The following is a 12,280-nucleotide window of genomic DNA, read 5'->3' on the forward strand; positions in this document are numbered from 1 at the left end:
GACTGGGGAAGGCCCAGGAGTCGTGTGCAGGGGGAGCATGTGCACAGCAGTGGTACAGGTGCTCTGCATGTCAGTAGGTGGGTTGTGCCTGTATATCACCTACTCACGCCTTTCACTCCCCCTATAGAGGAAGTAACTGTGCCTCCAGTACTGCAAAGTGGTGCATTTCTGCCCCGTGATCGTGCCCAGCATGGATCTTGCACCTGATATTTCCAACCTGCCAAGGATGTGGGGGCTTCCCCTGAACGCTCAGGGACGGGGACAGAGTTGCACTGACAACACTGTCCTCTCCAATTCCCAGGCACCTTTTTCCCAGTTCCCAGGAAGTGGCTGTGGAATTTGCTTCCAAATATAGACTCGGGTGGCCCAGGCTGCTGCAGACAGCCCCTTTGGCCTCCCAGGCTGAATGGCAGAACAGTGATTGCCTTCCAGGAGGCCCAGGCCCACAGGCTTTGCTTGGAGCTGCCGGTAAAAATAATAATCATAAAAGTGGCCAATAAAAGAGGGGGGGCACTGAGCATTAAGTTATGAGCCCAGAAAACCATCTGACCCGAGGTGATGTTTGGGCGGTGGCTGCCCCACCCTCTAAACACACACATACTCACACACACTCACACACACTGCTTTCCACAGTGACACACAGGCTCACACAAACTCCCACCACACACGTGCACAAGACCCCACGTTCCACAGGCTCACAGGTGTTTTCACATAAGGAGGTCCACAGAAAAAGTACATAGGTAACTATTTTCGAAATGCCCCCTCTCAAGGCAGCACATGTAATGACACAGACACACACAACACCACAACATCACAGAGACACATACAGCTCCCCCTCAAATGACACAGTCCTATAGAAAGACTTCAGGACAATGCCATATTCAGCCACACAGAAAGCAGACACACAAGCCCACCTCTCCAGCCGGGCAGCCTGGACCCTCTGGTTTTGTTAGAAGATGGAGATGGAAAAAAAAAATTCCGCATGGGCAGGAATTGCTATAGGACTGGCCCTTGTCTTTAAAATTCAGTCTCCTGGGTCCTGGGCACTCATCAAGACTCACCCATGGGGACCAGGAACCAGGACGCGGGGCTCTTGTGGGAGCCGTTGCTAGTGAGCAGGGCAGGCTGAGAAATCTGGGAGGAACCCCAAACGTTGAGCCTGGTGTCTGCTAGAATAGGGGTGGCCTGGGCTGGGGGGTAGCCGAGGATCCTGGAGATGAGGCAGGATCACCTGAGGGTGCCTCGGAGGGGATGTTTTCTGCGTGGAGGAGGAAAGACTCAGGCACTAGAGGAATGACTCCGAAGCAGGGAGGACACAGGCGGAGGAAGGTGGAGGGAACCCAAGGGAGGGAAGTGAGAGAGTGGGGATCCCTTGCACCTCCCTTTGAGGCGCTACTGGAGGGGTTTGGATCTCAGAGTCCCCCACCTTCTAAAGAAGTCATTTTCTTCCTAACTTGCAAGTGTGGCAGCCAGCGCTGCGCCCAGAGCACACAGGCGGTGGAAAGAGCCTGAAACACCGGGAAGCGAAGGGAGCGCCTGGGGAGGCTGCAGGAGCGGTGCCAGCGGCAGGTCCCTTCGGGTGTCCCTATGAGGTCTGGGACTTTCTTGTCACCACTGGGGCCTTGAGGCGGCAGGACTCCTCCGGCCCCAGGGAGAGCCGCAGAGCAAAGATAGGAGAAGGGTTGCGCCTGGCGCGTGCTGTCCTCGGCCGGAGAACGCAGTGCCTGGGAGGGGAAGGTCTGGAACAGGGAGGCCGGGTGGCCGCGTCGAGCTGCGAACTCCACACTTCACCGGGGCGTCCTCGGCAGACTGAGCCCACAGCCGCTTGAGCACGCCGGTGCGCAGCCTCCACATATACTCGGGAACTGCTGGGAATCCCTTAAACGCCCTACCTGAAGGCACGGGAGAATAGGGAAAGGGAAGGAGCATTTCCAGCATGGGCTGTGTGACTTCAAGCAAGTCCTCACCCTTTCAGAGCCTAATTATTTGTTTAAAAAAAAAAAAAATGGAGCCGGGCACATCTCTCCCCGGCTCCATCCCACCCACCCATCTTCCTCCCTCAAAGCCAGGAGACAGTGTGTACTGGCCTTGAGGCTGGAATGAATGTGGGCCAGGACTTGGGAATAGAACAGTGAGGTTTGGAAAGGAGAACATCAGCATCTTTCCGTCCTCCCTCCCATCTTGCTTAATGCCAGTGAATCTGGGCTGTTTGCCCCCAGGCTCTCTTCTGGGGCCTCTGCTTCCTCAGTGGGAGTGGGGAGAAAAGACGGAGACATCAGAAATGATTTGAGCCTTCACTCCGTGACAGAAGGAGCAATGCCACAACCCCTCCCCCGCCCCGTTTTCAACTAAATGTGCTTTTCGATGCTGAAAAAGTGCCCTTTGCACTCCCCCAATCCAACAGACCACTCCCTGTTCCCGGTCCTGCCTTGACAGAGGAACCCTTCCTTCTGATGGGCTGGAATCCCACCAGAGTGGGGTGGTGGCCAGACCGCCAGAAACCTCTTCTGTAAGGTTGAAGAGAATTGATTCCCCTTCTTATAGAGCGATTCAGAGCTAACTGTGTGAGCAAAACCAGGTTACAATGGCTCTTTCCTGGCCTGCCATAAATGTTAGCTATTATTGCACCTCAAATGCTAACAGATTTGTGAGCCTAAAATACCCACATTGCTCTCTTGGTGGCTGTGTAGACACAAGTAGGACTCTTCTGAAAATATTAATGCAAAATGCTGGGGAGAGAAGTTAAATTTTGTCTTTCCTGAGTAGTCGGGAGAAAGATGGGGTTGGCAGCAGAATGGAACAAAGCTGAGAGAGGACCCAGAGGAGGAGTTGCTCCCATCCCACCGCCAAAGACCTCCAAGACCTGGACGCCTTCTCTTTGTCACCCTTTCTCTCCTGGTTGCCTGCATTGCTCCCAAACCCTGCAGGCTCAGTGCCTCCAAGCTGGGCACAAGAAAATCAGCCTGTATTATCCACTGTCCACCCCAAAATGAAAAGAGCCGCTTCCCCCGCCCCGATACACATTCAAGAAGAAAGCAGTGCAATCAGAAATATTATTTTAATGTTATTGCAATTATATCCACAATAGAAATTTTTTTCTAAAAAGAAAAGAATAATGTATTCTTTTCACTCCATTAGCCCTTGCAGACATTAATGCCACAATTTCTAATGCTCAGGCTTTTCTCCTTCCATTTAGGAGAAATGGCCTCAGGCAAATAAAAAGGTTGCCTGGACTGATGTGGGGGGCCTCCTATGCAGATAGGTGTAGTTAACAGATGTGAAGAGATTAAGTGACACCTAAAGTCTCGGGTTCCTGACTGAGATGTTTGGGCCACGGGTTTCGATTAAGATACACCATAGGCTTTACACGATCGGCTCTGGGGTAAGCATTCTGAATTCAAAGACAGGGATTTTGCTCAAGACCTGAACCAGCTGGTACTAAACCTCAATTTTCTCTCCTGTTTAAGAAAGGGGGCAGTTTAAAAAATCTCTGCTCTGTTGAACCCACTAAGGAGGCTCCAGAAAGTCAAGAACGGTGGGCAGAAACGCTTTTCAGGCCTCAGACTGTGCAGCCAATTGCGCGAATGTCCTCGGGGTACCCCATTGTTGAGAGCATTCGGTGGGACTTCCAGGTTGCCATGGTGACCAGGAAATTCAGGGTCCTTGCGGAAATAATTATCAGGAACTTTTCCACTGGCGACTTCGGTCAGTTGTTCGCCACAGAGAGCCTCTGTCAGTTGTTTCACCCCAGTATGTTTTGGGTGTGATTTGGGAGAGGGAGCAAGGTGTCTAGGGTCCCTGTTTCTGGACCCTTCTGTTAGGATGTCACCAAAGGCCAGAAACCCAGCACCAGGGAGCCATAGGAGACTGGCTGGAGAGGAAGAAAAATTAGAGGTCTCGACCAAGCAATTGTTTCAGTGACAGATCCTTCCAGATTGGGGTTTGGCCTCCCTCATCACCCACACCCCCACCCACCTCCCTTCACCTCCTCAAGGTCATTACTAGAGTTTTCACTCACAGTTCCAGGCGGGGTGGCCGCCTCCACTCCCTCCCATGTATACCAGAGCTCTGTAGCTGAGACCTGTCGTGTCTTCTCTCAAGAAAATCTCTCCCCATAAGAGAGGCATGAAGGATGTAGAGATTAACTGTCCTGATTAAACTGGTGATTTCAGAATCAACACAACAGCATTTCAGGTTCTCTTGACCCAGCTAGGCCCAAGTCCGAAAGCCTGATCAGACCTTAGGAATTTTGTAAATCAATGACCTGGATGATTTAATGGTCATTGCTTGAATATTGCCTGAATTGTTGTGTTGATTTGGAGGATATCAGGATGAGTTTTCGTAAAGAGGGTCATTATTATTACAATTGCTATCTCCTTTGTTTTCTTTGCCGCTACAAATTCTGAATTTCTGCAGCATAGACTTGGAGACAGACCCACACCCATTCTCTTTAAATAAAGCACTTTATGAAACATCAGATCGAATTCTCTCCGGTGGGGATGCCTTGCTCTGTGAGGCCTGGCTGGCTGGAAAGAGGCCCGCAGGCAGCCAGAACTGGAGTTGAAGTTTCATCTCTGGTTTTAACTCTGGCCCTTTGAGCGAGCTTAACACGTGTGGATTTAATTTCCCTTTCTTTCTTGCTTCCTTTTCTTTCCCCCCACCCCCACCTTGTGAGGGAACAAGAAAAATAGTCTGCTCTGTCGACAGCGCGACCCTGTTCCCTTTGCCAAAGAAAATTTGTCTTTCCTGAGTCCCAGAGAGCAATGGGCTCCCAGGTTTCCAAGGAGCCCTTCAATTGAGGTAGAAGGTGTCCAGATAGGCCCCCCACCTTCACCCTAGACCTGGACATATCAGTCCGAGTCTCTCTCTTACAGGGTTACAGACCTGGAATGCCGTCTGTTTCTTCCCCTACCCCAAACATTTTGGGAGACCTATAAGTGGGTTTTGATCTGCAGGATGGTTGGAGTTCTCAGGCTCAGTGTGACCCTGGAGGGACTCCATGGTCTCCCAGCTGGGACCCTCACCTTTCTAGGCTGGGCACTTCCCAAACTGGAGGAGATAGGACAGTGGCATCCTTGTGTCCAAGCACCACTCGCTTCCACCTTTCTGCTCTTCGAAGTGTGTAAATTTTTAGCATTGGGATCCTTCTCAGCTGGGCCTCGAAATGATATCGCCTCTTCCAGTTCTCATTTCATTACCCTGAACAGGAAAAACAAAAAGCAAAAACAAAGCAAAACCCAACAGCGACAACAACAACAAAAAACTTGGAGAGTAACGAGGACAATTATTATCTAAAGCACACGAAGCAACACTAACATGAATGAGGAGAGTAGCAATAATAATTCTTGGTGGAAATATTGGAGGAGACTATTGGATACTCAATAATCATAATGATAACAGCCAGTATTCTTCCCGCATACTTCTGGTCAGAAGTGGGGAAACCAGCAACCGAATAAAACATTGGGAAGAGACATACTGTGTTCCCGGAAAAAATATAACAGAGCCAGATTGAACTGGGTAAACGGGAAAGTGACCCCCTTGAGAAACCAGGGAATGTCTCACCCTCAGACCAACCCTTTCTTTTGCAAATTGAGTTGGTCAAAGTTTACTTTTGTCATCATTTCTCTTGTTATAATTCTTATTCATTTTCTCAGCCCCGTCCACACTTCTATTTTTCACCACCCCACACCCCCAAGTTGCCACCAGGTCAGGTGGGGACATATCGGGAGAGAAATAGATGGTGATGCATTTTAAAGTGAGTTCTCTTTTGAGAGAAAAACAATGGACAGTTTTGGATGTGTCTTTCTTAAAAACGGAAGGAGCAAGTGAAGAAAAAAATTATCAACAGCAGTCGGCCCCTTTGGTTTGGGTTTTGACTTTTTAAAGAGGAACCTCTGCTGTCCTGTTGCAATATTAAAATCAGGGCAGGAATTTTGCAAAACGAGAAGAATAAACTTTGGGAGAAAACCCAGCTGGGAGCAGGTTCGGGAAAGCGACAGTTCTCCGAAAGGAGGAAGGGAGGATGCGCGCTGTAGCCGGCTCCGGAGTTTACTGCCCAAACGATTAGGCAAAAGAACGAGGATTCTCAAACCTAGTTGCGATCTCTCGTCTCTCCTTTATTCTGCTCGTGGTGCGGGCTCCGGAGCGTCTGGGAGAGCCAGTCTGTGAAGCTGAACTTGTAGAAACCTTTGAATGCCTGTCCAGGTGGCTGCAAGGCCCGCGGTCCGGGATGCCAGAGAAAGGAATCACATGGAAAAGTCGCTCTGCTCGGAGTTTCGCCTTTCCCTTGCAGCCCCGGCGGGGCCTAGGCCTCGGTTTCCGGCCCGCCTCGGCTCAGAGGTCAAATAGGAACTCATCTCATCGAACTAGGGTTTGGGAGAAGGATTTCGAGTTGCGTTCTTGGCATCTGGGAGCAAACGCTGCACCGAACGAGCCTCGGATTTGGGAAAATATCGTTATTAACAACTTGGGAAACGAAAGCGAAGCCCGGGGCAGCCACTGCAGCCTGGCCGAGAGAAAGGACGCGGGTTGTGCTCTCTGGAAGCAAAGGGGTCTGCAGCCCAGCTGGCCTGGGAGCTCGTGGCCAGCGCTGGAAGCTGCCCGCTCTCCCCACGGGCCTGACCTTGGCTCCCGCAGCAGCTCTGCCGGCCGACTGCCTCCTTGCACATTTTGCTGCCGTTCCAGTCCCGAGCGGAACGGGCCTGGAGCCAGGCCATGCTTTGGAAAGCCCTGGGGGTTAGGGACGCGCAAAACCCAGGATCGAACCCCGAAGCTGGGGACAAGCCCAGATTCAGACGTCCGGCTCCCTCAGGACCCCTTGACGGGGAACTTACCCTTCCGGAAGGCCCGACGCTCTCCGGCTCTGTGCTGGGCAGGCCTAGCTCTTCTCTCAGCGCCACCAGGGGCGTCTACGCGGTGCTTCTGCAACTGAATCTAGCGGGTTTCCAGCGGTGCGCAAAAGTTTGCGCGCATCCACCGCTGGACTGCTTAGAAATTATGCTCATTGATCGGACTAAAAATAACAGTCGTCGTGATTACAAAACAAAATAGAGTGCCTCGTGCCTCGGCGGGCCCTGGTGCTATAATTATTCTCTACAGAAATCACCTCTCTCCACTCCCACCCCTACTCCACCACCCACTCGCACCCCGCCCCTGCCGGGCCACTGTGGGACGAATTGCATTCTTGGACCTTTCTCTCAGCAAGACACATTACGGAGAACTCCCTCTGTCTCGTGTCCCCTCCACGACAACCCAGTAATTATTTCTATGCAAGTCTGCAGGAGGGCACTCAGTTATCGCATCCCAAGCCTAACCAGCTAGAGCGGCGCCTCGATATTCATTTGCCAAGAGCTCCTCCGCGGGTTTTTTTTTTTCAATAATAAGGATCCCATGCCTTATGCAAGAGATCTCAGTCTCCCGGAACAACTCGATTTCCTTCCAATAGAGGTCTGAGGTGGACTCCCACCTCCCTTCGTGAAGAGTTCCCTCCTCTCCCCCTTCCTAAGAAAGTCGATCTTGGCTCTGTTTGTGTCTTAGGTTCATCACCCTCATTTCTCCGGAGAAAGCCGGGTTGGTTTATGTCTTTATTTATTCCCGGGGCCGAGACGTCCGGGACTTGTGGCTGCGCAGACCCGGCACTGACATGCGAAGACGGAGAGAAATTAACCTCCCGCCGCTGCCCCCCAGCCAAGCGTGACAGAGCGCGGGCCGGTTGCGTGACTCGTGACGTCTCCAAGTCCTATAGGTGCAGCGGCTGGTGAGATAGTCGCTATCGCCTGGTTGCCTCTTTATTTTATTGGGGTATGCCTGGTAATAAACAGTAATATTTAATTTGTCGGAGACCACAAACCAACTTTGAGCTGGGAGGTACGTGCTCTTCTTGACAGACGTTGGAAGAAGACCTGGCCTAAAGAGGTCTCTTTTGGGGGTCCTTTTCGAAGTCTTCACCTGAGCCCTCCTCTCCAGCGAGGCGCACTCCTGGCTTTTGCGCTACGAAGAAGAAGTGGGATAGTTGGAGGTGAGTTTCGCCCTGGAGGACTAAGGGGGGAAATAGGTTTCTCTTTGCACTTGGCCCTCCTTGGCTTTTCACCCCGTCTTGATCTAGCTGAACCTTCCCTCTCTGTGCTGCTACTTTTCATGAACAAAATAAGAATGGCTTCGTGTGTCACCTGGCAAGAATGGATTCTCTCGAAAGGTTTGAAAATCCCTATTTTGCTTGGTGGCCCAGACCATCTGTGCTCAATGAACTAAGCAAATCTGGCTAGGCTATTACCTGGGAGAGTCCAGATTTTTCCTCCCTGGAGGAGCCTGAAGATTATTTATGGGAATCAATTTTATCCCCAAATCTCTGAGAACTTAAAGGGATTGGGGAGGTCTTTCTGGATTTCCCTTTCCCTCTACCGGAGATGTAGCGGTTCAGCCTCCTTCCGATACCATGTTTGTTTTTTGTGTCTTCAACCTAGCGTCGCCTTATTAGCAAGCCCAAAGGCCTCCAAGCTGACTTGGAGGGTGAGGGTGTTTTCACAAATAAATAAAACGCCTGGGCAAAGATGTGTTTGCAAACAAACCTGGAAGGTGGAGTGAGCACCATAGCAAAGGAGAGTTGGTTTTCTCCCTGGTTGCCCCACATTTAGGGTTAGAGATTCTCCACTTTGGCATTTTGCAGCAGTGGCCTGGCCTGGGATTTTAGCAGAGCAGCCACAGAGGGTTACACAACTGCTGATCTCGGGCATTTCTCCTCCCTCCATCCCTTTCTCCAGACCTTGACTTGCAGGCCCAAGTCTCTTATCAGAACCCTAGAAAAATCAGGACGATGGGGGTACAGGAGGTAAGGATGGGAAACACAACAGGACTCCTGACATTTACTCCAAGCACCCATATTCGGTGTCCCAATCTGGGTCTGCTCAGACTGAGACCTACTGACTGTGTTTATGCTTTTATTGACCTCTTCAACTCACCCTAAAAAAAAAAAAAAAATACATTTCAGAGAGGGGAAGGGCAAGGAGAGGAGACCAGCGGAGATGAAAACCCTCCCCAGTCTCCAGTGACTGTTTGATTATTTTAATAAAACTGGGCACTGCCTTGTGTACACCTGGAGCAGGGGAGGTCTGGTGGCCCCACTGGGTGGGGGTGGGGGCCCGCAGCGATTTCTTGGCGTCTTTGATCTCGGCCCCCATCCCAATGCACCTTCACCCTGCCTTCACCCTAGAGTCGTTGAGAGTAGGGGTGATGAGTAGGGGGTAGAGGGGAGATGTCAGAAAGGCGAGCGCCGGCCAGGCGGGGTCAGGCAGCTCTCCTTCTCGAGGTCAGCGTTGGAGAGAATGTCTGCAAGGCTGCGGAGGCCCGGGGTGTGTTTGTGTGTGTGCGTCCAGACTCGGTTCTCTGCACCGCCAGCGTCATTGAGATTACTTCCCGGTTAGAAGCCGACCGAGTTTGAAATGATTTGTGCAGGAGTTTTTGCAGCCACCGCTTGCTCAGAGAAGCAGAGATGGATGGAGGTTGGGAAAGGGGTAGAGAGGAGGGAGTTATTGCAGGTCTGGGTTGTGAGTCGTTTGTGATTTGAGTGTTCGGGAAATCTAGTGGAAAAGTTGTGGGGGGGAAGGGAGGACCGGAGGGTGGGAGGGAGAGAGAAGGGGGAGGGCGGCAGAGTGCAGTGGGATCTAGTTGGATAGGCGATTTCAGTACTTTGTGAGCATCGAGGCAACCCAACGTCACTGTGCTCAGCTGAGTTGGCTTGTATTTCAGAGAGAGAGAGAGAGAGAGAGAGAGAGAGAGAGAGAGAGAGAGAGAAAGAAAGAGACTGACTCTTACCTCGAATTCGGGAACTTTAATCCTGAAAGCTGCGCCCAGAAAGGACTTCGACCATTCACTGGGCTCCCAACTTTCCCTCCCTGGGGGTGTAAGGGAGGAGCGGGGCACTGAGATTATATGGTTGCCGGTGCTCTTGGAGGCTATTTTGTGTTCTTTGGCACTTGGCAACTTGGAAGTATTTAGCGAGAGCAAGCGCACAGCGGAGGAGGTGTGTGTTGGAGGGGGGCAGTCGCCGCGGAGGCTCCAGCGGTAGGTGCGCCCTAGTAAGCAGCAGTAGCCGCTATTCTGGGTACGCAGTAAACTCCGCATAAACCCCGGAGCCACCATGCCTGCACCCCCGCCTCGCCGCCGGCTTCCCTGCTAGGAGCAGCAGAGGATGTTGTGAATGCACCGGCTTCACCGAGAGAGGTAACCGTCCCGGCAGATGGCCCAGGAGGCTCAGGAGGGAGCTAGTCGGCCGAGTCGGCTGGGGCGGCGGGAATGGCGGATTCAAGCCTGGCTTTGCATTCTGCAGAGCGCAGCTTGCAGAGATTTTGCGCGACTCGGAGCTCCGCGGAGAATGGAGTCCGGGAGGCCGCCGCGGCTGGCGAAGCGGCATTGAGGTTTGCAGGAAGCACGGCCTGGTTCTGTCAAACCGCATCTTGTTCGTCTCCGCCAGCCCGGAGCTCCCCGGGACCCTGGCGAGGGCGCGGGATAAGATTTTCCCCGCGGCCGGCAGTGAATGGGAGCGCGTGTGGGAGCGCCAGCCCTGCTTTCTTTTGTTGTGAGTAGGCTGCGGAGCTCCAGTCGCCGCCTCCCTGAAGCCCCGAGAACGAGGCGAAGAAAGCTGCTTGCGAGTCAGGCCTCAGAAGCTGTCCTTCTCCTCGGCCCCATTTCTAGATCTCTGGCCACTGCAGATCAGGGTGGGATCTGGTCCCTTGCTTAAGCAGCTGCTAAGGTTTTGGGGGACCATCGCTTGTGCCCGCTTCCGAAAGTCTTTCCGTTTTAGGGGGAATTCCTACTTGAGTATAGAGGAGAATGGAAGGAGATCAGAGAGCAGGAGACAGGCTCATTGGGCTTGAACAGCTCTGCGGCTGTTATTTTGTGTGTTCTAACCTCATACGCCTGCAAACCCTGGCCGTTCTGTTCATTGCGGGGACCCGGGCCGCAGATTCAATGCCTCCAGCCTAGGACTTATCCGATAATGACTTTGTCCTCGCCAATCCCGAGCCTGGGCCTGCAGTTTTAGCAAGCCAGGCCTGGCTGAAGTTCAGAGAAACCCCCTTCAGCCTGGTCACTCCACAAAATGCCCGCCATCCCTGGCCCGGCTGCAGAGCTCTGGTGGCGGGCACCCAGTGACGAGCCTCCCTCAGAACCGCTGCACGGTGGCTTTCTTCATTCAGTCTTCTGTTTGGCTACTTTTTATCTTTCAACGAATCTTACTTAAGGTTGGGGTAAAGAAAAGGACTTTTAATTTTAAAGGACTTTTAATGTTAGGCCTGTAACTGATAAAAGATATATGTGAATTCTCTTTTGAACCTAGTCTCAATCTGCATAACGTTCCCCTCTCCTGTGTTTTTGTTTTTGCAAGAGGCGGGTTATTTCACACATATCTGCCTGCTGCAGGAAACTATTCCTCTTGTGAGGTTTAATAAAAAGTGTTCCGACGGCATCTTGTAATTTGGCGAAGAAAGAAATTCTCTAAAGGACACTGGGTTTTTGTTTTGTTTTGTTTTTGGTTCCTACCCAGTGGCTTCCAAAAATACCCACGCCTTATCTTTATTGGCTCTTCCAGAAGTCCAGACAAATTTGACGGGCAGCTTGCTTATCACGGAGAGCCTGCGCAGGGGAGATGCGGGCCTGCCTCCTCCGGGTCTGACGCGGGTCTTTTGCAAGAGGTTGTGCCTGGTCATAAAGTAATAGTAATAATACTAGGAATACTAGGAATAGTAATAATTCTAGGGCCTTCTGCAGTCTCCTTTAGCTGGGAACGGAGGTGCTGGTAGCTGGAAACTGGGGGCCAAACTGCTCCCTCCTGTCACTAGAACTGTGCTCTCCAACCTTTCTCTCGTTCTCTCTCTCTCCTCCCCACCCCCATCTTCCCCTGCTTCTTGTCCTCAGAGCAGAACCTTGCGCGGGTACAGGGCCCCGGGCGCACCATGGCCGACGCAGACGAGAGCTTTGGCCTGGCGCACACGCCTCTGGAGCCTGACGCAAAAGACTTGCCCTGCGATTCGAAACCCGAGAGCGCGCTCGGGGCCCCCAGCAAGTCTCCGTCGTCCCCACAGGCCGCCTTCACCCAGCAGGTAAGGAGACCTCGCCCTTCGGGTTCCTTTGCAGAGATCGAAGTCAGAGTCTGGCTTCCTTGCTCGGCTCCTCTTGCGGGGACAGAACAAAAACAAAAATAAAAAGCAAAACAAACCCACCGACTGTAATCATCCCCTTTCCTTTTTATTCTCACTCAGTTCCACCTTACTCTGCCCTGTCTCCT

At 52.1% G+C, this 12,280-nt stretch overlaps 1 protein-coding gene and 1 long non-coding RNA gene across 4 annotated transcripts in view; one reads left to right on the forward strand and one right to left on the reverse strand.

The window, feature by feature from the left end:
• Nucleotides 1-3,039: 3,039 nt before the first annotated feature.
• On the reverse strand, nucleotides 3,040-7,086 carry LOC105530004. The gene is made up of 2 exons (XR_001004591.1): nucleotides 6,834-7,086; nucleotides 3,040-6,365 (listed from the first exon to the last, which is right to left on the reverse strand). It is a non-coding gene; the product is annotated as an uncharacterized LOC105530004 (long non-coding RNA).
• Nucleotides 7,087-7,388: 302 nt separating this feature from the next.
• TBX5 (T-box 5) overlaps nucleotides 7,389-12,280 on the forward strand; it is a 61,969-nt gene continuing 57,077 nt past the window's right edge. The window contains exons 1-2 of one of the 3 annotated variants that reach the window (XM_011967322.1): nucleotides 7,389-8,017; nucleotides 11,911-12,095. In XM_011967322.1, the coding sequence (XP_011822712.1) occupies nucleotides 11,949-12,095 (147 nt within the window). In that variant the 5' untranslated portion in view covers nucleotides 7,389-8,017; nucleotides 11,911-11,948. Of the gene's footprint in view, nucleotides 8,018-9,660; nucleotides 10,219-11,910; nucleotides 12,096-12,280 lie in introns of those variants that run through there. The other 2 variants (XM_011967321.1, XM_011967324.1) reach the window with 2 other exon arrangements.

The sequence above is a fragment of the Mandrillus leucophaeus genome, unplaced genomic scaffold, assembly GCF_000951045.1.
Source record: "Mandrillus leucophaeus isolate KB7577 unplaced genomic scaffold, Mleu.le_1.0 Scaffold799, whole genome shotgun sequence".
Lineage (NCBI taxonomy): Eukaryota > Metazoa > Chordata > Mammalia > Primates > Cercopithecidae > Mandrillus > Mandrillus leucophaeus.